The 26,381-nt window shown below is 38.3% G+C and overlaps 1 protein-coding gene across 2 annotated transcripts in view; it reads left to right on the top strand.

Moving 5' to 3' along the window:
* The window catches only part of Olf413 (DBH like monooxygenase olf413), a 197,167-nt gene that overhangs the window by 117,098 nt on the left and 53,688 nt on the right, over positions 1 to 26,381 (top strand). For both annotated transcript variants that reach the window (XM_072904996.1, XM_072904997.1), the window contains one exon: positions 26,150 to 26,299. In XM_072904996.1, coding sequence (XP_072761097.1) covers positions 26,150 to 26,299 — 150 coding nt within the window. The remainder of the gene's footprint in view (positions 1 to 26,149; positions 26,300 to 26,381) is intronic.

Below are 26,381 nucleotides of genomic sequence, written 5' to 3' on the forward strand. Positions count from 1 at the left end.
AAATTATATGACATATATTTTAAATTTTTATATTTTTTCCTAAACAAAGTGTGTATGATAAAGTTTTTGTAAAATAAGTAAGCATAAAACGTTTAAAAAATACGAATACAATGACCGTGAAAGTATATATAAATGTGTAATTTAATGGATCGCAAACACATAATGATTATATCATGTGTTTTTCCTCTCTCCATCTTCTCTTCTATCTACCAATTATCTCAATCATGATCCCTGTAACTATTGGGGATACATCTAAACGGATATGCCCCCAATCATTACTAGAATATAACCCCAACAACCACAGACATTTTTAAACAAATATAAATGGAACACAATGATATATACAATTTGAAATATCTAGAGCAGTTTTTCTGAGATACAAAAATAAACTGTATAATTATTTATGCAATAACCAAAAATATAAATAAACTCTATTTGGAGCTGATTGATAAATTATATAATTCTTTTAATTTAAAAGCTTTCGAAGTTGAGAAATATTACATTAAATTTAATATTATTGTTATAAATAATCAAGATTTTGAAAGTTTTGTTTATAACTGGGGCAACAGAAAGAGAGAGAGAGAGAGAGAGAGAGAGAGAGAGAGAGAGAGAGAGAGAGAGAGAGAGAGAGAGAATGCAGAGTGTGTATGAAAATAAAATAAATATTAAAATTAAATAAAATAACAAGAAATGATTGTTCTGACGTGATAACAAGAAATGCAACAATTGCAAATAATGTGTAATCAGTAATGATAAAAAAAAAATGAAAGTATAATATGTATATTAGACAAGTGCGCTAATAGATAAACAATATGTGGAATAAAAGTATAGAATTAAGCGAAAAGAAAGCAAGAGGAAATTATAATGTAAATGAAATGCTAGTAAAACAAAAATGGCCGATGCTAGTAAAACAGAAAGCTTTTATACGATATAAACTAAAATAAAATAAAATTAGAACAAAACTGACAAAACTAATGAAAAGCTTAATGTAGTTCGGCAAAAGTAATATTTATCAAAGAGATTAAAGTTCTTAATTCAACGTATTGTTCGCAAAGAATGAAATTCACGGTAGATGTGTAAGAGTTAGGCAGAATGTGCACGCTGTCTGGATCGCGACTCTCATCGTCCCAACTCTTCCCTTCCCCCCCCCCCCCCCCGCCTCTCCCGTCACCCTCCGGGCTCTGTCTCATCTTATAAGGCGAACATCCATATCTCGAAGTACAGCTGTAGCTGCCGTTGTTGCGGTTGCAGCCAACAAACGCCGGCAATCTCGCGTGAATCTTTTCACCCGGTCAGTTTTCTCGGCTTGTTCTCTCCTGTCAAAATATTCGTTTCATGGGCCAATTTCGTTTTAATGCGCATAGCAGAGACGGATAAAAAAAATGGGATAGTCATTTTAAGGCGGCCACTTTAATTTCAATGCTGTAAGGTTAAAATCAATAGTTTAAAAACTATATATTTCTATAATTTATGTAATGTAAGTATGTAACAACGCATTCTAAAAATTTTCTTCCTTTTTTTAAATGTTTTTTGTTTCTTTATTATTTTCTTTCGCGAAAAAATTTGTTTCCTTTTTTTTTTCTTAAAGAATGTGAAATTTGTTTTTTTACGTCATTTATATGTCAAAATCGAAAATATAATTATGATATATGTGACATAGTAATAAAATTGTAAATTATGATATAAGAGGGTCACGAGACACATTTATCTTTGTTCGTCGCATAATTTGGAGCAAACATTTATAAAACAAAGCTAAAGTCCGAGAGAAGAAACGGCAGGAAAAACATTGGGGACGATGAATTCTCATTCATAAAGATAAGACCCGCCTTAGTAAATTTATATATTCACTGCGGTTTTCGCCGAAAACTCGTATATCACGATTTGCGAATTTGGCGATTTATCGCAACGAACAAATAAATATAGGTAGTACAAATTTTTATACTCTATAAATATACACAACTTTTATTCTCGTTTAAATAAAAATTGACAGTTGAGAGCTGTACGCGCGCGTGTGTATATGTGTGTGACAGTCGAGAGTTTAATACACATACGTATGTAAAAATTTATTTATTTGCGATATTATTGCACTTGGAGTTTATAAAAACTACATTAAGTATATATATTATACAACTGTTTTAATAATTTCTTTCATACTTAAATAATTTTCGATAATGTATCGTATAGTATCTGGCAGACGCTGATTGCGGCGCGTTATCTATGTTCAGAGGCAGATCGAGCAACGGCATCGCAATAACGATTTGCGGCGAGACCGCGATGCACATAAACCATCTCTACCTAGCTGGAAGATTCCACATCGCGCGCCCTTCTCCCTTTCCACCCTCCTGCTCACTCGTTCAAATTCTGTCTCATCTTATAAGGCGAACGTCCATATCTCTGGATCCTCAACCGTTGCTGCCGCAGTTAGCCTTCCGAAGAACTTTGGTCCCTCAGCTCTCTCTCTCGCTCTCTCTCTCTTTCTCTCTCTCTCTCTCTCTCTCTCTCTCTCTTTCTTTTTGTCCCTCTTTCTATCTATCTAGCTCTCTTTCTCCACCCAAGCTCTCAGAGGACCGTGTGCGTAAATGTGTATCAGGAATGATGCATGGAGGCCGAGATCAGAAGGGGGACAACGGGGGAAGAAGCGGAGGAGGAGAGCACGTCGGAGACGAAAGGGAGGAACTAGTTATGGTAATGAGGAGATGCAATGATAGCTCAGCCGTTCGCTTCAAGTTTGCTCTCTCTCTGTCTCTCTCTCTCTCTCTCTCTCTCTCTCTCTCTCTCTCTCTTTTTCTTTTTCTACCCTTTTTGCTTCGCTTGACTCTTTACCTTCGCTCTACCTTCGTATGGCGATGATCCCTGGGACCGCTTACGCACCTTTTTACGCCTTATTGTTCACCGAGACCATGCTGTTATCCGCGCGACTTGCAATCTTCACTGTACGGCTATGTGTGCGTGAGCGGCCGCGCGCGCATACGTCGCATAATGGGACGGCTGCTCACTTTAAACACGGTAAATAACTCGCGCAGTGGCGCCGCATTATCTGTAACGTGAAATCATCGTCATTCAACCGAGTACTAGTTTGCTTTTAACACGTTCGCCACAGATAGATTTTAATTTAAGGTCAAAGAGGCATCAAGTCTCTTTTTATTTTTCTACTTAAAGTGTGTAAATAAATTATTTTTTTATAGTATCTAATTAAATACAACAGCACGAGAAATGCAAATGATATGATATTACTAATTTACACTTTATTCGCGTAGATAACTCGTGTAAATTCTGAGGACTTTTAGTTTGTTCTTGCAAGCAAGATAATTTTTTTAACGATACTTTACACCCTTATACGAATTAACTGCTCCAAGGCTAACACACTCATACCTTTCGGTCAGCGCTCGACGAAAGGGATTCCGGCGGAGAATTCCGAGCGCGATAACATCTTAAGAATCTTGGAATTTCGGAACACCAGGGCGTGAACGAATTATCCACGAATTCGACAAATTGTCGAGCCGTGTCGTTCGCGCCATTCTAGTCGTGTGTATAAGACACAAAAGGCGAAGGAAGGTGGGGGCTGACGTATCCGCGCTCGCCTTGTTAAGATTATCAGCCCGTACGAAGCCGCAGACTGGCGGTTTTCGTCGCCCCGGGATAAATTCCGGCTATTCGGCTACTTAACTCGTATTACGGCTAATTGGCGTAACAGCCACGTCCGTTTAATGGCTCGCTTTAACGGCGCTTTCATTTCTAACTCTGTAGAACTCCGCCCGTAGTTCAGCGTCCGATGCCCCCCCCCCCCCCTCGCATCCAATTAACGCATGAAATTAGACCGCGGGGAACACCCAGAATTCTTAAGGCACGAATTAATCGTTGATATGATTTATCATGATTCGGGGATGCGGTTATGTACGATGCTACGAAATTATCGTCTACCCCAATTTTCGGATGCGACCTAATAAATGATTGTCTCATTTTCGATTTTCTTTAATTTCTTATGTACGATATTTTAAAATCAAGTGTCACTTGAAATCAAATTGTAGATAAAAACTGCTTTATAGAGGTGAAAAGTCATTACATTTTAAAACAACGTCAATCATATTGAAATTAAAATTTTATTATTTATGATTGACACAATTGTGTTTTGTTAAAAAAATACAGTTTTTCTCTTTATTGTCCTCGTTTATATATTATTTTTCGAAAAATTTTCAACATTAGTCAATTTATTTTCGAAGATTGCTTCATTTCTCGCGCGATAATCATCTGGCAAGCAATAATCGCGGTCGACAGCGAAGACCACAGAATGAATTACTGCTTGTCGTTCTCGACGGTTCTCGAGATTCCCCTTTCGTGTCCCACAGCTGTGTCGTTTTCGCCATTCAGAAAGGAGCACGGCAATGAGCCGCGAAGTAGAGACGACCGGAGGAAAAACGAAGATCGCGAGGAGAAAACAAGAAAGAGAGAGAGAGAGAGAGAGAGAGAGAGAGAGAGAGAGAGAGAGAGAGAGAGAGAGAGAGAGAGAGAGAGAGAGAGAGAGAGAGAAACGGGATCTCTTCTATATTCCCTCCGACAAGACGAGGGCAAGAAGCCTGCCGAAAAGAGCAGCGTCGAACTACGCAACGTTAAAAGGAAACGTAGCGTGATACCGGCGGTACTTTGTCACTTCCTTTCCTTCTCTCATCCAACCCCCTCGCCATTTCACGACGCGTATTTCTGAGTCGGCAAGACGCAGTGTTTTTCCACGGTGTCGCTGACACTTTCGGTACTTCAACGTCGACATAGCGCTCTCGCCTTGGCCGTGGCGGTTTGACGTACGCGGGAACAGTATCAACTTTGAGATAAAGCGCAAAGAAGAGTGGAAATGACAAGACGCCGCTTTGACGACAATCACGTGCGCGTGAAAAGCGCGATTCCGCTTTCAAAGAAAAACCCTTCACGAATTCCGTATCGAACTGCGATTTGTTTCTGATGGAAATCAAATACGAAAGATGTTTGGACACTTTCTGTACCGTTTCCTTCTTGTCGAACAAATACGTGTGAAAATGCGAAAGTACAATTAACATACAGGATTCAAATTAAGCTTAGAAATCTTAACGTGAACCCCTCTTTCGAAATAATTATATGAACAGCTGATTGTCTGACGGGAATGTCTGGCGCGAAAATTTAACTCCACAGGCATCCAACCGCGATTCATTGATCTTCAGCGCTAACGTTATCTCCTTAAACGGCGAACAATAGGCGACGGCTCGAATCGCGTTTGACGTACGACTGTGAATTACGCGCTCGCGTGTACATTTTCCCATAGAGGGAAATTGCATTCGAGCGGATAATACGTCGCTTCTTCGGTTAATAGAACAGAGGAATAATGGCAGCTAACATATAGGTAATGTCGTGCCTTCAATATATGTATACAGTCTCGGAACGAGCTTCGACTAAACTTGCTAAAATGTATTCACGCTAACTTTGCACGGATAAGTTTCTTTTGATTATTTAGAAAATCCCCAAGGGGATTTTCCGTAATTAACAAGTCTTTCGAGATAGAGCGAGTGAAATAATGTCGCAAATAATTGACAAACATTGTCGTGACAAAGCCAAGTTGTTTACAAAGAATTCTTCTTGCGTTTTTACTTGTTGCATTCTTGTATTTCTTGAAAAAAAATATATAGGTACATCTTGAATGTAAAACCAAGACATACAATTTTTGCGTCTATTTTAGATGAAATTGCTTACATATTTTACTTTATTGCTCATTTGAAATAAAACGAAAACAGATAACATCTCTACATTTTTCGCATCTCAATGATTATTTATTAAGAAAATATTGCTCACATTTATTTCACTTAGGTTTACATTTTTATTTTTCCCTTATTTTGGATCACTCATTCGCTCGCGTTTGGTTTACATCTAAAGTGAACCGTGCAAATTCGCCTTAATACATTCAGACAAGATTCCGTCGTGGGGAATTCACTTCCGCGCGATCCTACGGTTTTCAAGCGCGGTAGAAATTGGCGGGAGCGACGTTGAGCTGACTGGAAGAACGGCATTTCCCCCGAGACAGATGGAAAAAGAGACGCGGCTGATGGAAGAAAGTTGGAGAGAAGGAGTGTGACGTAGGGGGGGGGGGGGGCTAAATGAACGTCATCCGTCCAACCGCTCTCGGGTAAATAAGTTATCAAGAAACCCTTTCAGACATTCGATGAGAAATTAACGGAATGGAGCCCGATTTATCACGCGTCTTTGTATTGAAATTATCTTATTTCGAATCGGGCCAAACAATTCTTCCGCGCAAGATAAAATTAATTTGCAAAGTAATACGAATGTTGATTGTTGCCTTTGATCGTGGCAGAATTGTCGCGTGATTTTATATCCTCATTATTTATTTAAATTATCTTCTTAGCTTTTGTCTAACTTGAAAAAGAAATTTAATTATAATTCTTTATCAAATATATCTAATTAGTTTGGCATTTGTAATATTTTCAATAATGATACATATACACCAATGAGACATATACACGAAGAAGAATTAATGAATAATATAAAAAATGTGTATATAGCTTGTGGAAATTATAATCTTACTTGTAATGCCAAGAAATAATTATATGTAACTGTAACAATGTAAAAACACATTTGTCGTAATTTCTCAATTTTCTTACTATATTTCTTATTATATTTCTTATCGTATTTCGAAATTTCACCAAGTTTTAATGCAATATCCGATCCAATATGCTGTATAAAATCGTCGATCGTAAATATCGCGCTATATCCTCATTTAATTTCGTGGAAATCATTTTACGACACGCTCCAGAGTCTTGCACTCGACACACATGTTCGGTCTCTGCGGATCGAACGGTATCCCGTCGATCTCGTTCGTTGCGTTTTAACAGAGACAGAATATATCGTTGGACGACAAACCACATGCGGATGAGAGCACAGCTCATGGACAACTTTACGATGTTTCGAGAGAAGCAGCGTCGGGGCCAGTTGCCGCTAATTTTATCGGCTTGCGTGAGAAACCCCCAACGCGCAGGACTCGTCCTACCAGTTCGAAGACCCGAAAGAATATTATTTTTTATAACCATCTACTCTATTAGATTTTTTTATCTCTGTTTTCTTATTTATTTCTTTTCTTAATTAATAATTTTAATTACATCACATTTAACGATAAAGAACTTGACACAATTTTTTAATACCTTACAATTTCATAAGTGTAAAATAATAATGTAATATATTTGTACGTATATTAATTGTTAGATTAGGATTTATTATTTGATTTTATTTCTTGTGTTATACTTAAAATTCAGTGAGACATCGAAAAAAGAAACACAATTTACTTATACAAAATTTTACTTCATATAATTTGCGATTTATATTGCAATATAATCTTTTCTATTAAATATAAAAACCGTATTAAAGAAAATAATTGTAATAACAGTTTATATAATAGTAAAAAAAAGAGTTTTGCTATTTTATACATTACGTTTTGTTATGTGCAATTAATTTAGACGATCAACTTCAGAAAATGAATAAACTGACCGCGTCATTTACTTTTATGAGCAGTAATGAGAGTTAGTCGGACGTATCATCATTTTTTTAAAGTACACTAACATACACACAGAACGCTACCAGTCCGAAATATATTAACACTGAGAAAAAAGATGTCAATTTCAGCTAACGCGCAGTCTCTCGTTAAAACGTTTTACGATCTTCATGGACGACGCGATCTCACGGCGGTCGATTTCGTCAGATACGAAGCTCGAAGCGTATATATCGTCGATACTGGAATTGCGAAATATTCCGCGGTCCGGCAAATCGTTTTTCAATAATTGCTCGCCACCGCGTACCGCCAAGTGCTATCGCGAAGGCGATAGAGGGAAAAATGCTCGGTCGGATGTTCGCCTCTGGAAATTCGTGACGTCGGCTTATCGCCCACAAGACCTTAATTAAGTAAGATAAAAACATCATTCTGGGATCGAGCTACATGTCGATATCTTCTACCAGAAAGAGCGCGAATCAATACGCGCTTTATCGATCCTTACTTCCACAAACATATAATTTCGAAGAAATAGATTTTATTGGATTACTTGGGCATTCAATACTTTTTCTACGCGACAGAAATTATTTTATGAATCTTTTTTCCTGCATTTTTGTCAAAATTATTCAGGAGAAATATTAATACATCTAGATTTGAATTAATAAATATCAATAAGATATGAAAAATTTTTATTAGATTTTAGTTACACATATATATAGTTAATTTATTATTCTAGTTATATTTAAAAGAAATATATTATATAATTATGTAATTATATTTGTAAGTTTTTTAGGAAATTTGTTAATTTTTTATATGATACCATGATACACAAAATTACTCTGATCAAAATATCAATTTATTTTTGCTACAGCATTATTATGATTTTCATAAATTTCAATTTCTACTAAAATAAATAATTATATATTTTAAATGATATTTCTAGATTTGCAAAATTTACCGAGCCATTTCTGTTGTTTGTAATATTCTGTAAAGATTTGCCACATGTATAATTTGTTGTATATTCTTTCATATTAATTATTTCGATTTAAGTATTTATTACGGAATATTAAATCCATTTTAACGGAAAAGTGAAAGTAACATAAAAAAAGAAACAATTTTCGCATATTATCAAAGCATAAACGCGAATTATTATACACTCGATCAGATTGCAAGGTAGGATGAGAGGTATAAAGGTAGGGGGACCAGATCGTTAAACGGCAGTTTGCACAGGGCAACGGCACGCGTGAGGATTACCAGAAGAAATTTTCGTCGCACGGCCCACTGAGGGCTCGTAATTCGCGATCGCACGTTGATTAAAGCGAAGTTAAGATCGTTGCAGCGGGCTTATGCAGCGGGCTTATGCAGCGGTGTGCACTTTACACGTGTGTATGTGTGTCCTCCCGCGGGAATGGCGCGCGAAGGCATCGAGTTTCCCGAAAACGCTGCATATATTCGGTCGACAAGTAGTAGCTGTGTCCCCTGCGGGGGATGCTCGCGAATTAGGCTAAATAGTATGCGAAGAGTTTATTATCGTGTTGCTAAAGATAGGGATAACTGTAATTATTGGCTGCAATTATTGTGACGCTATGAATAATTATTGCTAAACTAAAGATAAAATTCAGAGAACATATGTTCGAAAAGAGTGATCATTATTAATTAATAAATTATTTTTTAAAAAACGCGTAAGATGTTTCTTCAAAGTTTAAGAGTTGATGCGAATATATAGAATAATTTCACTTTGATATTCCTTATTTTATTTGAATTGTAATTGTGATGTTATTTTTTTTTTTATTATAATCTCTCTAACAATAAGATGATTTAATTTTTAATCTCAAAATTTCGATGCTCTTTATTCTGCTTTACATAACAATAATTAACCATAAAAATATATTTAGACATAAATACATATTTAGACATTTTTTCACATATGCATAATGAACAAAAATGACAACATGAAATCTCTCAAATAAATATTTCTTTTATACAATTGTTCAGTTACGTTGTTGGATTTAGAATTTAAAATATTAAAAAAATTTTTGTCATCACATTCATAAAAGTATACAAACATTCGTCATCTGAAACGTCGCATACGTTTGTCGTGACGTTTTATCGCAATCCCTTCGAGCCACGCGAAGATGAGTCACACGGTATTATACTGTTTATCGTATTCAATGCGGCATCCCTGCCATAGAAACGATTTCGCTTGAAAGGAGAAACAGAAATGGGGAAAAAAATAGAGAAATCGCGGATCGTTTGTCTCGCGCATCGCGGGCCGTTGATCTTCACGGCGCAGGAAGTGATAAGTCAGCGGTTGCAGAAACAGCAGTGACGTCACGAAAGCTAGAGGAAAAGAGAAAAGGGAAAACGAGGTGAACAAACGTACGTGAGAGCTAGAGAAAATGAGAAAGCGCGTCGGCTGCGGTTGCACACGATTTGTCCCGACTCTCGCGCTTTTTCATCCGTCGGCTTTGTCTCGCTGGATTTGTCTCGCAAGTTATTAGGGATCGCGTCGCTGATCGTCGCGTCTCTCTTTCTTTGCTTACGTCGCACGGCGAAAGTTTTTCGGTGACGCGAGACGCCATCGGATTGATCCCGATGTCGCCGATTCAAACAATTTGCGCCTATAAAGAAAAAACAATAAGCTATTGCGAACATTGATTCTTAGCGGAAATTCGATTTGACTTTATTAAAATTTTTCAGTATTAAATATTTGGTTATTAAAATTTGAATTAAAATTTTTTATCAAGTTTGAATTATTTGAAAGATTTTTTCTGTGCGCAAGAATATATATATATATGTATATTATAGAATAACAGATGATTTTTTTAAAAACCCATAACACGTTACTAGCTATTATATTACGTATCTCTTGTATTAATTTAGTTGTTTAGGAAGAATTTTACCCTAGAGCACGATAAACATTCTTTCCTCTCTCTCTCTCTTTCTCTCTCTATCTTTCCACATTTATTACGCCGATTTATTGCACACGTGCAGTTTTCGCGTCGGCATTTCCGCGTCCTCAATTTGCAGTAACGGGCATCAATTATGGTGAAATACGATGAATAATTGAGCCCCTCGTCTCGCTTGCAACTTTTTCGCGTGACTCGTACTTTCTAATCGCGAACGAGCGACGCCTGGCGCGCGAGTAATTAGGAATTGTATATCCTTCTCCCCTCTCTCTTCCGGGCGCCTGTCTGTGCGCGGAGGCTGCGCCGGTAATTAACGTCCCGGGTGTATAGTAATTTATTAATAACGTACGGGGCTTGCTTAAGCAACGTCCCGCGACGGGACCTCCGGCACAAGTTGCTTCTGGATACGGTACGGCGGCGGATCCTTGCGGTAACCTCACGCAGCGGATATTAATTAGCGCGGGATCAAGTTGTAATTAAAATAAATCCAAACTATTAAAATGGATTATCATTAAAATTTACGATAACAAAGCGTGCAATACTTGTTTGTTGAGTACTTGATAAAAGTTTGTCAATCTTGTCTGACGATTTTCTTTCGATAATCAATTTTTAATAACAAAGATTGAAGAAGGAACACAGAAAAAAGTACAAATTAATAAATATGTAACAAATGTATGTAAAAATATTTTAAATTAAGAATAAATAGTTAAATTACTATTATTAACATAATCTTTTAAAATATCAAATTAATTTCTTGATTCAGCGACTTTGCCCCGATATTTTTCTCGCCTACATCTCTTTAGGGCGGTAAGGAGGGGTTTCTAAAATTCTCAAAAATGAGAATAAACATTTTGGTAAAATACAGCAAGAAAAATATGTGCCCTGTGCACTCATCAATTTCGCAGAACAAATTATTTTCTAGGAAATCGATGTATTAATATTCGCGGTTGGATCTTATTCGCTAATTTCCTATTTGTTTGTTTCAAATTAATTTATTATAAGGAAAATGTGTTGTCTAAGGCGATTTAAAACATTAAGAAATAATTTGCAATGTAAGAAATAATTAAATTTATGAAAATTAGCGAAATGGAAGTTAAAACAATGTAAGCACGTATAATAATTTTCGAAATGACCTACTATAATGCCTACTAGTCGACGAATAAAAAATGTTCAACCCGTAATTCTATACGAATTATACTATATTATTGGGAGAACAGTTGTCACAGTAAACCACACTGCCGCGAGCTATTTAAACCACCGGGGGGATTAATCTTATTTCTGGTCTGCCACGGCGAGCATAAGTCCCTTAATCCGACTGACGCACCACCGGCGTCGGTTCACGGCAAGGATCCATTAAGGAGGTGGAGCAGGAGAATAGGAAGGAAAGGGGTAGAAGATGTGTGTGTGTGTGTGTGTGTGTGTGTGTGTGTGTGTGTGTGTGTGTGAGAACCAACGGGATCTTTCGCTTTTATGTCCCGGGATATGTTGTACATACGTCCTGCCACACGAAGGCGTCGACGCACATCGCCGCGGCCGCGACACACCGGCGAGTGTCAAAAGAGCGGGCTGGCTGTAAAAAACGGAGAAATCCGAGAACTTCGTCGAGGATTACGACCGACCCGTCGGAGATCACGCCTCGCGATAGCTCGCGACGATACCATCGTCCAAGCGACGAATAAGATTGAAACATTTGTTGCGACCGTCTGGACGCCTCTAAGCGGACCACCGTCCGCGAGTCGATTAACCCTCGACCTACAGAGTTGTTTTTTTTTTTTTTCTAAAAGAAGAGATAGAGAGAGAAAGAGAGGTAGATCAGAGCGCGGGAAAAAGATTGGAGGTGTTACCTGGTAAAGGAAAAAATAAAAACTGCGCGGGCATCGTGAGATCTTTTATGTTTCGTATTATCGTATCTCGCTTCCTTGATATTGTTGTATACTTGTGCTACAGTAGAATATTATATATGAACAGCATTTCAAAAAGAAATAAACGAAATTTGACCATTAACTTCAGCGTTCGGTCGATGTCATTTTATCTCCCGATACGTTTGTTTTTGCGCGTTTGTTTTCGAAATGATCTTCCGATGATGACAGAGCCGAACAAGAAAAAGCAGAAAACAGATTTATTTTCGATGAATTATACAGGGAGCTCTTTTTTCCACAACAAGGTCGTTTATATTTTATTTAGTCGGCTCGAGTCACTGCATCCGTCGAAGCAATTTGAGGCGCACGAGCCCGCGGCCACCCTGGGACACGACCTCGCATCGCGACAGGAAAATAAAAGTGTCCTGTCGAAGGACGCGTTCTCCGGTGTCACGTGGAGGATAAATATTAGTAGCGGCAGCTCGGTCACGCGCGCGCTCGCGCATAAACACACACATACACACGCAAGATCCGGCTCAGTTGGCCGTGAAAACGTGAACGAAGGTGCGAGGAAGACTGATACGATGTCGCGAGATCCTCGTGAGAGTAATTCGAAGGAAATATAGTGGCATAAAATATACGAAGTTTCCCCTGTAAAGTGTAAGAGAACTGCAATTTAGATGATATAATAGAAAATTTATATACTTGTATACTTGTATAAAAAAAGAATTTTTTATCGAAAATAAGATATATACGATGAGCTCGTAATTTTTATTCATGACTTGAAGTAATTTACAACATTCAGTTTCGTTTGTAATCTCTCGTATAAGCGACTTTGAGTCGAAAGGATTAATATCGTCTGCACGTTTAACATACAGTCGCGTATACGCACATATACAAGAGCGCCCAATGATGGTCGCGCGCGTATCTCTTCGGATACGATTTAAGCCACACGGTCGAGGAGAAAACAATCGGGCGATCGGGATCGAGTCTGGACCCACAAAGAGCAACGCGCGATCGCATTCGAGCCGGTAGCTCGAGAGATTTCGAACAGGAAGGGAATGAGAAGGGAATGAGAAGGGTAGGGCCCGTCGCGTAGCGAGATGCCATCGTTGGAAGAGCGAGTTTAAGGCCTCTTGGTACCGTGGCGATGAAGGGAGGAGGGATATACGAGGGCAGTGGGCAGGGCAAAAGGGGGAGCAGATGAGAGACCCGTTATGGAGATGAGAGGGCCACCAGACAATGCCTCTCGGGGGCCCGGCCGGGCCCCTTGAATTCATAATCTGCCGCGCGGTTATATGGCCGCGCACAATGATCCAAATATGTTTTCTGTGTAACAAAACGCTCCCGTAAATGTTTATCATCAATTTCAATATTATCTGATGCGGGTGGCGTTCGCCCCGCAGGAGCATCAGATCTCTCGTGACGGGTGGCGAAGAAAAAGAGACAGAAAGAGGGAGAAAGAGAATGAGATGGCTCCTGGATTTTTCACCGCCTACCGCAGACCCGTTCTCTTCATGAGCACGCTACTTAATTTGTAAGGTCCCGCTCATGTCGTTATGATGTTGCTGCGCGATACCGGTTTCGAATAAAATCGTATCTACCGGGCATCGGTCCGGTTGAATGACGAATGATACCTGGTCTTTTTTGCTGCCCACCGCAGACCAAGGTTGCTGCAATTTAAAAGGGTACGTCGATACTTCTACTGCTTCCATATCGAATATCTTGAGAGCGGTACAATTCTATAATTGCTTTAAAACATGATATTTATTTTAAAAATCGATAGTTTGTAATAATACTTGTAATAATCGGAGAAAACCGGTTTTTGCAGCTGTAAATATTAATAAAAATAAATAGGAATAATCAATATAATCTATATAATATATAAAAATAGAATTACTATTCTATAAATAACAGCATTCTATATAGTACTTGACATTTTATACATGTTAATATTGCGTTAAAAGTACACTTGTATAATATGTAAAGCGCCATTTTTTTCATTTCTTTTTGCCATTCTCACATTTTTTGTTATTATGGATGCGACGAGAACATGTCATCCACGTGCGATATCCAATATCGATAGAGACCGCGGATTAAAGCGAGAGAACTGGCGGTAGGAAAAAGTGACGGATCGTCGGAATTGAAAAGTCGAAGGGACTGATTCGCTCTAATTCATTCGTAACTTCTCCATTCGTCAGAATAAACGGGAAAACTCGTTCTCGAATAAAGTTTTAGAGTGACAGGTAAACGAATTTATTACGTTTTGAGTTGATACGCATCGAAACGACGCAGATACATGCAAAAAAATTATAAAACTGATAGCATATTGTATAAGCATACAATTTCTCTCCGAAAAATGATATGCAGTATCAAATGCTTTTTTTAGGATATTATATTATTATTTAAACAAAATTAAATTTAATTCTAATAATATTAATAATATTAATTCTTTTGACATTTTTATACAAAGAAATTATTCATTCTATGAATTAATTATTTAAAAATAAAAAATAGGATAATTGGAACATAAACGTAAATCCGTGTAATCGTACTAAAATTAAAATATTTATAAACGCGAAAAATTATTGTGAAAATTACGCGATAAAATATTAAAAATTATAAACTAATTTTAATAAAAGAGAATTTGTGCCAAGAATTTTGTAGAAAATATATCAAGTAACACACACATTCGTAACAACATTACATACATATGTTATTTGATATATTATATGTTGATAACCTCTGTTTAAATATCTCCAAACACGAAACGACACAGGAAAGAAACGCGATTTACAATCGAAAAAGGAGGTCTTTTGGAGTTTCTCTTCCATTGCTAGATGCGAAGCGTAAGATATCGCGACGTACTCGAACAATTTGTGGGCGACAGTACAAGTAACGAGATCTCGCCGGCTGCTCTATCGGCGAAACTGTTTCGGATGTCAGGACAGGTCTTTGGATTATCTCGCGCATGCATATCCTGTGAATTTCAATGAGAAACAAAGTCGCTGAGAGACGACAACGCGTATGGTGGACGCTTTTCAGTGATTCGAGATTAATCTTTTTTTTTATATATTTATTGCTTCGTATTATTTATTGGATCAACTTTACAATTGTACAACCGAATGTCTTTTTAGAACTCAATTTCCATCGAGTTAAAACTTTCAAAAAATAGTACTCGTTTTAAAGTTTTTTAATTCAAGAAAAAGAATCTGCGCTATATTATTACTTGATTATCGCAGTACATTATATAAAAATATTCGCATACTCTTTTACATTGTCTGCAATTTAGCTTGTATTTAAACTTAATAGATATCCTCTAGAAAGAGAGAGAATATAATATTTTACTTATGAAAAACTGATTACAAGAATACATAATCTAACTGAAGGAAATGTTACTTTTTTATCATTTGATTTATTAGAGACGTACACAATAATCGATCCATTCACCGTGGAAGTGATAAATAAAATTCTGAATCTCTCTGATTTTAATAAATCTTAATTTTAGCCAGAAAAAGGTGCAATATTTATTGAAACTATGATTTATCGTGACTTTATTATCCCAAGTTCTCTAAGACGGATTTGTTAAATGCGTCGCGCGTTTCACGTGTCTCCGCTATATAAGCTACACCGACTGATGGTGGTCGTTAACGTGGTGGAGCACGTGGCGTGGCGGGCTACGTGCAAAAAGAATAAAGTCACGAGAGAGGAGAGCAACGCATTACGGTTCGGAGCGCTCTCAGAATAGCGTACGAAAGAAGAGGGGGAGGGGGAGGGGGGGAAAGGGTACCGGGCGGCCGGGAATGACGGACGTTTCGCATTGCGGCGATAATATCCCCGGTGTCTCGTGATTAATGCAGACGCGCGGTGGAAAAGGGCGGGGGCGTCGTTGCACGCCCGGGGATCGACTCGCGATCCAGAAAAAGCGGCTGCACGGGGCGGGAAGAATAATGGCATCGCGCGCTGATGACTTCTTTCGAGGCGAGTCGTGGCGCGGCGTCGCGACGACCGGGGTACCCTCTCTTTCTCTCTCTCTTTTTCTTTTTCTTCCCTCCATTCTTTCCTTGCGGAAAGGTCGAGCGCGACGCGAACAATACGGAGGGCGTAAAGGCCATGTTATATTGTACGTTCGAGATTGGGCGCAGATTGGAAGGTCGGAGGTCGAAACTGTGAGCATTCGGAATTCGGTATCGTTTTTTTTTTTTTTTTTTTTTTTCCTGATACCGCGTTTTTATTTTCTCGCGAGACTGAAAATGTTACGCTCTAAAAAAATGTTAGAGTCATTATACCTACATATATGTATATTCTTAAGGAAACAGAGATTTATCATTTGTCCAGTTTTCAGTCGTTGCAGTTTCATAAACTGCAGCGATGATTTCGTAGGAACTGTAGTAACCATATCGGAAGTTTTTAAAAATATTTTTTCTTTATTATTATGTATACTTTTTGCGTAGTAAAATTGATAGCAAAGGTTTTCATGAATGAACTGATTTGAAATTATTTTACGCTCGTATTCTTCAATCGCTACGCGCGATTCGGCTTTAGTGACGTGAACGATTCGCGTGCATGCGTCGGTTGAATGTGCACTTGGCGTCCGCAGAGCGTGACACGGTTTATCGAGTGCCATGTCGGTGAACGTTGTTGCCGCGAATCAACTGTAGCGCGGAAGATAAAAACGATGTATACGTGGGATTCACATGGTTTCATCTTTTATATTTTTTATACCTCGATACGAACCTTTCAAAGTCCTACATTTCGATTTGCGGACTCTAAAAGCGCACCACGTGCGAAATACGAGGCAGGTTTTGAAGTCACGTGCCATTCGCGAGCGTGTTTTTGTCGCGTTATCTCTGTGTAACGTATTTCTGCAATGGTATAAACTATAAACTACATCTGTTTTAGAAATACGCTTTCCTAAAAATGAGTTTATCCAAGATTTCGAAATCATTAAGAGAGATATTAACGATGTTTATATTCATTTCTTTTACGAAATGATTAATCATTTATTTAAATTTTAAATATATGTATGACTAGTATTATTAAGTCAATTATTCTATAAAAATACGCGTAAATATGATAAGTTTTTTTGTATTAAAAATTATTATATATGTATACCGATTTTATTAAAACGCACGTAAGAAAGAACTAAGAGAAATTGATCAGAATGATCGAGTATTCTAATAAATAGTGAATTACATTTTTATGCGTAAAATGTGAGTATAGTCACGTGAGTATAGTAAATTCACAGCCACGCGCTTTTTGATATTCATGAAATTTTCTTCTTATCTCGCGTATCAGTAATTGTTTTCGTTCGCCGGAATGGTCTAAAGTCGCTGCTTGGAATTTCGAAGTATAATATGGCACTTCTTGAATAAAATATTTATTCTAAATGTGTATCTCATCGATTCTTCCGACCGTGCAACATTGACTATATCTTCTTCGTCTAAGATTTACTGCAAGAATATGCGTGAAGAATTTTCCTCAGTGCATTATAATATGTGTGTGTGTTACACATTATACGTTTAATATTCGATTTACATGCAACAGTAAATATGGTTTGCACACAGATCGGTTGAAAAAGATTCGACAATTCTAAAAGTTTTTGTCCTTCTCGATTGTATTATCAACATTGAAATATCTCTCGTGTAACGGCAAGCTGACGAGCTCCGAGTTATCTCTTCAAGAACCGGGTACTCGAACCAGGATTATCTCCTTGGGAGCCGCAATCATTGATGCGAAGTCCGCGCGGAGGGCGAGAAAAAAAGAGGGACGCGTGGAAGAGGGGAGACTATTTGCACATCACTCAAAGGAGTCGGCGCCGCATCGAGATCTTCCGATCCTTCGCCTTCCGCAGCCTCACGCCGTGAAAAGCAATTTACACTGCCCTCCGGACTTCGGATTACTTTTGAATGCTGAAGAGGCACATGCGCGCGCGCGCGCACTCTTTCCCGCCGTCAACTGCCACGATAATGAAATCCTGGACGATTTTCGAGCGCGATTGTTTACGTTAACAAGGCGCGATCAATTTCCTTTCGGCGAAAGAATCTTTTTTCTTTTGGCTGCCATTTTCCTCGAGTACTACTATCGAATTTGTTTATTTATACTGAATAAAGTACTTTTATTGGTTGATGGGACAAGAAGAAATGTTGAGTGAATTTGTGACAGTACCGAGGGAATAATAATGAAAAAAAATCTTTGTGATTATCACAGATGTTATCACAATATAACAGAATTGATATATATGTATAATAATAAATAATAATTGAAGAAGAATTATTTGAAAAATATTTAGGTACATATATTATTAATAAATAAGCAATAATTGAAATTTGTGTAAAAGGTGAACAATTGAAATATACATGTCATTGTATGTAATATACAGACACGACATTTAAGACACGAAAGACCAATTATTCGGAGTAAAAGTCGATTTAGTCGGGTTTTTGAAAAATTGATATCCTTGAGACGGAAGACCATTTTATGTACCGAGGTCGATTTTCTGCCGCGGTATTTGCGGTCTAATTATGGTCGTTGTGTAGTGAAAGAATAGAATCGTGTCCCGTCTTCGCGTGTGCGATCGACATCGACGACGATCGGGGCGGTTTACTGATCCGCGCAATTTTCAGGAAAATTTATTTTACCCCCGGACCGTCATTATTCGTTATTAGAAGCTGTCACTAGACGGCGAATTGGAACAGCCCGTAATTGGCATAATTCCTTAACGTGCGCATGATCTCTCGGCCAGTCACAGTGCAGCGTAACCATGGGAGGGCAGCACGAAGGTTTGGAGGTCGATTGTGTGACCCGGGCTCGTGTGCTCGTGCGCTCGTGCTTAGTTTCGTGCTTTCCTGTTATATACGGCCCCGCTGCTCTGCATTTTAAGCTGCATTTAAGCTCGTTTTAACAGTTTCCCGCTTCGCGTAACTTTAATTGTCGAGACAATAAACGTGCGAATTGTTACGAACAATGTCTTGCTTCGATTGAGCATATTCTAATATAATGTAGTTTCTTTTAACAACAGTTTAGACTTTATAACTAACTAATGACAGTTTACGTGAAAAAAATTACATAAGTTTTGAATTGAGAAATGAACTCTGTACTTGTTTAATTACACAAATGATATCTTCATATATATATATATATATAGGATAACAAAAGAGAATGCTTAATGCAATATTAATTAATGCTATTCGTTTCTTTTTCATTGCGTGCGCGACATAATTAGAGTCTAAACTGTAGGTTTACATAACTCGCTTTCAAGCTCGTGTGCGATTCGCTCGAGAAACCGTTTGATCGGCACAGCGGGATGCTCCGATATCGACGACACCACGGCGGAGTATTAATGCGTGCGGTGAATTGGGTCGGCATAATTGCTATAATTGTCCGGTATGCGGAATCGGTTACTGAATACGTGCGCAAACGTAAGCCTACGTTGGATAAAATATGGTCTCTCTGTATCTATCTCTATTTATCTATCTCTCTTTCTCTCTGTAACGCATTGATCGCACACTCGCATAATGTGCTTGATAGAACGGAAAGACGGACATTTGCGGAAACAAAGCTCCCAGTATGCACAAAGCGACGTAATTGGATGCCGATAATGCCTGTTGATGTCACTGATGTTTGACGATTACAGACTAATCCGGGCGTATAAATATCAATAGCCGATATCATAAAGCATACCTACCCGACGTATCTTTGTTATTATTATTGTTTTTATTATTTTATTATTATTATTTTATTATCATATATATTATTTTTATTTCATATAACTAAATATGTTATAATATTATATATTAATGATCCGCTGAGCATACATTATTATATACATATATGAAAGCAAAATTATGAAGGCAAAATTAATTATTGAAATATTATATTTTGAATTAACTTATTAAAATTCTTCCATAACGAAATAACACTAATAATCAGAAATATATGTTTATTTTTTTCAAAAATATATAGACTTTTGACATATATGTCAAATCTTATACAATCTTATGTGGGTATGCTATAGTAATTTCTAATATATAGCAACTTTTAATTCTGTTTACATTCATAAATTAACTCTAGATAATAAAATTCTAGATATAATTTAAATTTGCCAAAAATGTGCAATTTTACAATTTTATCATTGTGACAATAATAATATATTTAATGATCAAGAAAAGGACTTTAATAAATTCTTTAATCTTAGTAAATGACCATAGAATTTACTGTATGGTGTATGGGTTCTGTTTCTGGAAAAAACTATCACGTGTCGCGAGAGAAAGAGAGAAAAGAAAAATGCCATCGCTGTCACCACTTCGCTGTTACGGCTGAAAATTCGTATCCTACGTGCACGTCCAATGTGAAATGGAGAACCGTACATTGCGCGAGTTTACTGCCATACGTGTCCCGATCCGATTTCCTTTTATCGGTCGTCGACCACGGATTCGCGTCGTGACGAACGTACGAGAACCAATCGCGAATAACAAGCAATTTCGGGCAACGTAACTAGCTCGAGAGTTCATCCCGACTCCGTAGTGTTTTTTCGCGAAGGAGATGTATAAACGCCGTATAAAAATAAGGAAAAAAATCGAGATCTCTGATATACTCTAGATATCCGTGCGCAATCGTCAAAGAAAAATTGACGAAACAAATATCAAAAATAAATAGTGTACACCACGTATAACAGATTATTCAAAATTAAAAATAATTCGAGAAGATAAAACGAATGTATAGATATGAATGATAAAATGCCTACTGTACAGAGTTTTAGACCAACGCGATTAATTTTTTTTGTAAAGTGAATGTAAATTGATTCGAAATATGTTTTTAATATATTTTTTATATCAGATTATGTCGACTAAAAAATATTCAGGACCTACGCGATGATAACTTTGCGCTCCTGCAAAATTGATGATGCATGTTGATCGTGCAGTGTTTGATGGAAGGAAAGGATTGAATGCTCTACTGGTAAGCGAGAGTGTCGAAGGAAGGTTGACGGAAAAACGGGAGAAAGATAGGAATATATCGGAAGAGTGCAGTCGAGTTTCACAGGTGAAAAGTCTGACTTTTCGATCGCTCATGTCTTGGGAAAGCGATCGAGGGCGGACGGGTATCCGGGGAGGAGGTGGAAAAAATATGTTCTCCGCTTCTGATGGCGGGGCGGAAATTGAAGAAGTTACGCGCGTGTGAGAGAGAGAGAGAGAGAGAGACAGATCCGCAAATTATTTATTACTCCATCGCTTCGCGCGAATTTGCGCGTGTTGCGACGTCTCGGGCCGAGACAAGGCGCCGTTCGTTCTTCCCGTGTAATTTTTCACGGCGCGGTCGATGATAATGCGATCCACGATTCCGGTAGACGATGTCACGAGGAATTTTTCCTTCGTGAAAAAATTCCACCGTGGCGAGCCTGGGAATTCTGCAATAATAAAAGGCGAGACGAAATTTAAGACGTTATTGAATTAATATCAAATGATATTTAATATATTTTTATTAAATATAGATCGATTTGAATTTTTCAAATAACGCGATGGTAGTATTTTTACTTTGTACAGGTACAGAATTACGTGCTCGCCGGTACCGTCGTAAGAATTTCGAACCGTGTCATTGCTTGGTCTCGATTCATGAATTTTCTAGAGATAAAATATATTTCTTTGCTATACTTGTTTATAAAAGTACGACTCAATAACGTGGCTTACGAAGATACGAGAGGCATTTAACTAGGAACGCATGCATCTCTCTTTCAATTTTTCATCAGAACGTCGAACTTGGGAGCAATACCATCTTGTCTAAGGTTCAAAGCCTTGTCGTTGCCGGTGGTAAAGCCCTTTCTCGTGCAAGAATTCGAATCCTTCGTCAGAGAGACGGTCCTCTTACCTTTGAGTAACCGCATACCGTCCGCAGGCAGTCACACGAAAAGAATTCGGACTGCGAGACACACGGCCATAAGCCAGCCGAAAATATGAATGAATTTACTCGCAGTCGTAAAAATGCAGTCTTATAAAATTAATGATGAAATAAAAATGTCTCAACTACAGGAGTAAGAATTAAATGCGTTTTTACTTTTGTAAAAACAAAAATATACATGAATATCATGCTACATACATCTAATATACATTTTAAATGACCATTTGCTCTTGATTCATCGTTTTAGCGTGTTTCTTGCTGATTTTTAATAATACATTTTTAATAATATATTTTTCGTATAAAGTTAACGATATTCAAAAGTGTAAATTTTAATTCATATACGCAATTAATTTAAATATCTGTTAAAATTAATATTGTTATTTGATAAATTTAATTATTTAAAAATCTTCGTACTGTTCAATTTCTAAAAATATGATGGATCCGAAATGTCTATCTAGTTCATCGTAGACACGACTTTAATCTCAGCCCTTCACTCATTTCCCACCCTTCTCTGAGATATTTCGCGCGTTCTCTCCGCTTGAAACTAACGCGAGTCGACGTAGCCGTTCCTATTCTCTCTCTCTCCCTTTGCGCATTTTGACGGGCGCAAAGACGACGTGGCGCAGCCCAGGTGAGAACGTCAGTGGAGGAAAAAGAAGAAACAGGCGAAGAATAAGGGAGAAGGATGTGAGCGGTGTCCGGTATATACCGGGTGGAGGCGACATAACACGCGTGACTCGTCGAGAATCACGCAGCACGCGCAGGTACGCGGTTAAATGAAATTTTAATAAAGCCGTGCGGGCCGCGGAGGGGAAGTGTGATCCTCACAATGGAACAAAAGTCGCCCGAAAGGCGACGGAGCGCTTCTTCTACTTGGAAGGAGCAGCCGCGCCGCGATAATTATATCGAGGCGACGGCACGGAATCCCGCCAGAAAAACTTGTCTTCGGCCCGAGGAAGGGACCGAGAAGTCCCCAGAACGCGCTCGCTCGCAATCGCCTAACTAAAGGCGAATTTACACGCTTCGCTCCCGATGATTACCACGGATGAATCATCCAAAATAAATTGGATGAACGCGTTTTTGTTCGAATGTATCGCGCTAAAAGTGGGCTACTCGATTCCGCGGCCGATCCGACGCGGGTATTCGCTGCTTTGAAAAAAGTTCAACGCGCGAGAAAAAGGACACGGCGGACTTTTCCTGTATACACAATGCGTATAATAATTCAATTACATATTATACACTATATATACACGGGTACACATACTACGTGCATACATGTATATAGATATGCCAAGTTTGTACATCTCTGAAACGTCAACTATAAACTCTCAATTCTCGACTGAGTAAACTGTCGGTTCTCTAAACTCTCAGCTTTGAATTCTCAACTTGCAACTTTCAGCTCTCTCATCCCGCGTTTCATAACTCCGTAATTTCTCACTTCGAACGCGAAACTCGCAATTTGTGTTGTTATTACGCATGATCAGTCCAATAAAGAAGCTCAATTAAGAAATCGCAACGTTCAATAGTACTAATATATCTCATGTAAATAATCTCTACAATTTTCTTCAAAAGTTAGGTAAAATTCTCCAGCTTTTACTATATTTTGCGCAGTTTATTCCGATATCGTTCAAAATAAATAAAAATTAAAAAGCGGCATTTTGTTTACTTTATCGTTCAACACCGACAATCTTTCGTTTGCGAAAATAAGGTTTACGCGATTTATTCTGCAAAATTTTGAATGATTCCTTCGATCCATGTCGTCGAGAGTCTACCGTACCGTGTAAATTTGTCTTAACTTTTACATTCAGTCTCGCCCTTTGTCTCCCTTATAACAGGGAGCGCGTAGTCGTCTCGGTTCGACGATCGTCGTAGCGAACGAGAAACTCGATCGGCGAGGGAAAAGGCGAAGCAGGCGCGGCGCCGCTTGTTTTTGCCGGCGACGGCCGTTTCTTTGTAAGACGATAGAATGGCATTCTAATATCGGTATCGTGCAAGAAATTGCGCGCGCGATAAAAAGACCTAACCGATGGTATTCGGAACAAAGCAACCGAGCGTTAGAAAATTAGCAAAAATTTGAAGTCACCGCTATTCCGATTATTCATCATTGATTATTCAGCAGTTTGTTTCTTCTTTATTAAGAGCACGGGAGGGTAAAATACCTCGAGCGTAAGCCGCTTAAGATATTTTTATTCTGTTAAACGTAATAATCGATATTTTACGAGGCTTAACCATTTAACTTTTATTGTCCAAATTTATGACAGAATCGAAGCAAGTTTTTTTATCGCATCTCCTTGCTGGCATTTTTTTTACGAAGCATTTTAAGACTTGTAGTCGGGCATGTCATGAACATAGTACGTAGTATCTCGTAAAATTCTGATTTAAAATAATAACCTGGTGAATATTTTTATACTGCATGCTGTTGTATCGATAGTTTTGCCTTTCGACTGGCACTTTTTCTTATATACTACGTTTCGTTTTGTTAAATCTCGCGCGATAATATGCCTACACATAAAATTTTGCAGCAAACATAAAATGTTGTGCAGGTCAGCTACACGTATCGGCTTAAAAAAACTTTCCATCTAAGTACACGTGATAGATCAAGATAAAAGAACGTTTTCGAATCATTAAACTCCGAGAAAAATAAATCTTAAAGGCGAAAATCAAGATAAATTCACATTGCATCGCTAAATGAGAAAAAATGGGTAGCGAGCGAAAATTTTAGGCTGCACTTAACTTACCGAGAGAAAAGAAAAGAAAAATCTATCGTTAGCACTGTAATTCTAGCGGTGATAATTCGGCATATAAATCATGAAAAAAGAACTTGGCGATTTAAATGGCAAGTTAACGCTGCCGGGCCGAGCTTAGAGTGTTAACCGTAGCGAGTGAAAAGTGGAGCGAATTAGCGAGGAGAGGAAAAAGAGAAAACACAGCTAATGTGTTCGTGCGTCGCCAGCGGGGATCGCGGATAATAAATTAATATTTTCACGCGAGATCGCAGGATCATTGCCAGTCCTTGACGTCGGCTAACTGTAAATGCGAATAGTCACGCATGGGAAGACCAACGTCCCATGCTCGGTCCCACGATCGCCGTTGCGAGGAGATCGATTATTATTACAAGAGGTGTTGTATCCAATTTCGCGTCATTTGCGCGCGAAACAGAATGAGACGGCTGTAAACACAGCGCTTGAACACGGATATCGGTCGCACAAATTACGGTCTTCGGTCTATTCATTTACGTACAACCAATCAGTCGATTAACTGTTAACGAATAACGGTGTCGCGGATAAATTTAATACGAGTAGGATGGAATAATTCGCGTCGACGATGACGCGTTTCCGCTTGTCAGTCGATGAGAGCCTTGCTTGTTGGATAAAAAATACGCCGTCTTCCGCCCCTGTTATAGGATTGAAAGAAAAAAATTGACCGACTGCAAGTGTCGATGAACTGCGCATTCACGTCGCGATTCGTTAAGTAGAGGATAATGTTTCATGTGTATGTACATATGCGTATCTCGTGCGCGCGCGCGCGCGCACGCGACACGTCATTCGATATTAGAATTTTCGACGAATATTCGTCGAATATATGTCAAGCAATATTAATCCATTCGTTATGAAGCTCCAATATTGGAATATCCGATATTGTCGATATTACTTCCTCATAATAAAAACTCGAGAATTATTGGCAGCACATTTTTATACCTTTTCATTTTACTCGCATCAAAAATTATACGCCAAAAATTTTATACAATGATAAAATATTAACGTATTTTTTACGTTAATTCTAATGAATTTTTTTCTCTCTTCAAGAGAGTGTTTTTACCGCAACGATTGATCTGACTTTTCGGATGTTGCGAGTGCAAACGAGTGTGTGTATGTGTGCATGTGTGCATGCGTGCAGCATCGACGATGCATTATACTTTTACGACACTGCTGGCACGGATTTTAACGTTAAGTCGTCGCGCTTATTTTCAGGATCGGCACGTGAAGGACACCAGCAGGGATCCGCAGATGGATTCGAGCCAGGATTATCGGCTGTTACTGGGTTACGAGAACAAGACGCATACAGTGCTCCGTTTCAGCAGGCGATACGACACATGTGACCCGCGGGACTTGAAGATCACGGTAGGTGATGCGATTTATTCAGCTCGAAAGGCGCAGGACAATCTCCTGCGGAGCGCACACAAAGCACGCGAGATTTACTTGT

Source organism: Anoplolepis gracilipes, chromosome 13 (genome assembly GCF_047496725.1).
Source record: "Anoplolepis gracilipes chromosome 13, ASM4749672v1, whole genome shotgun sequence".
Classification (NCBI taxonomy): domain Eukaryota; kingdom Metazoa; phylum Arthropoda; class Insecta; order Hymenoptera; family Formicidae; genus Anoplolepis; species Anoplolepis gracilipes.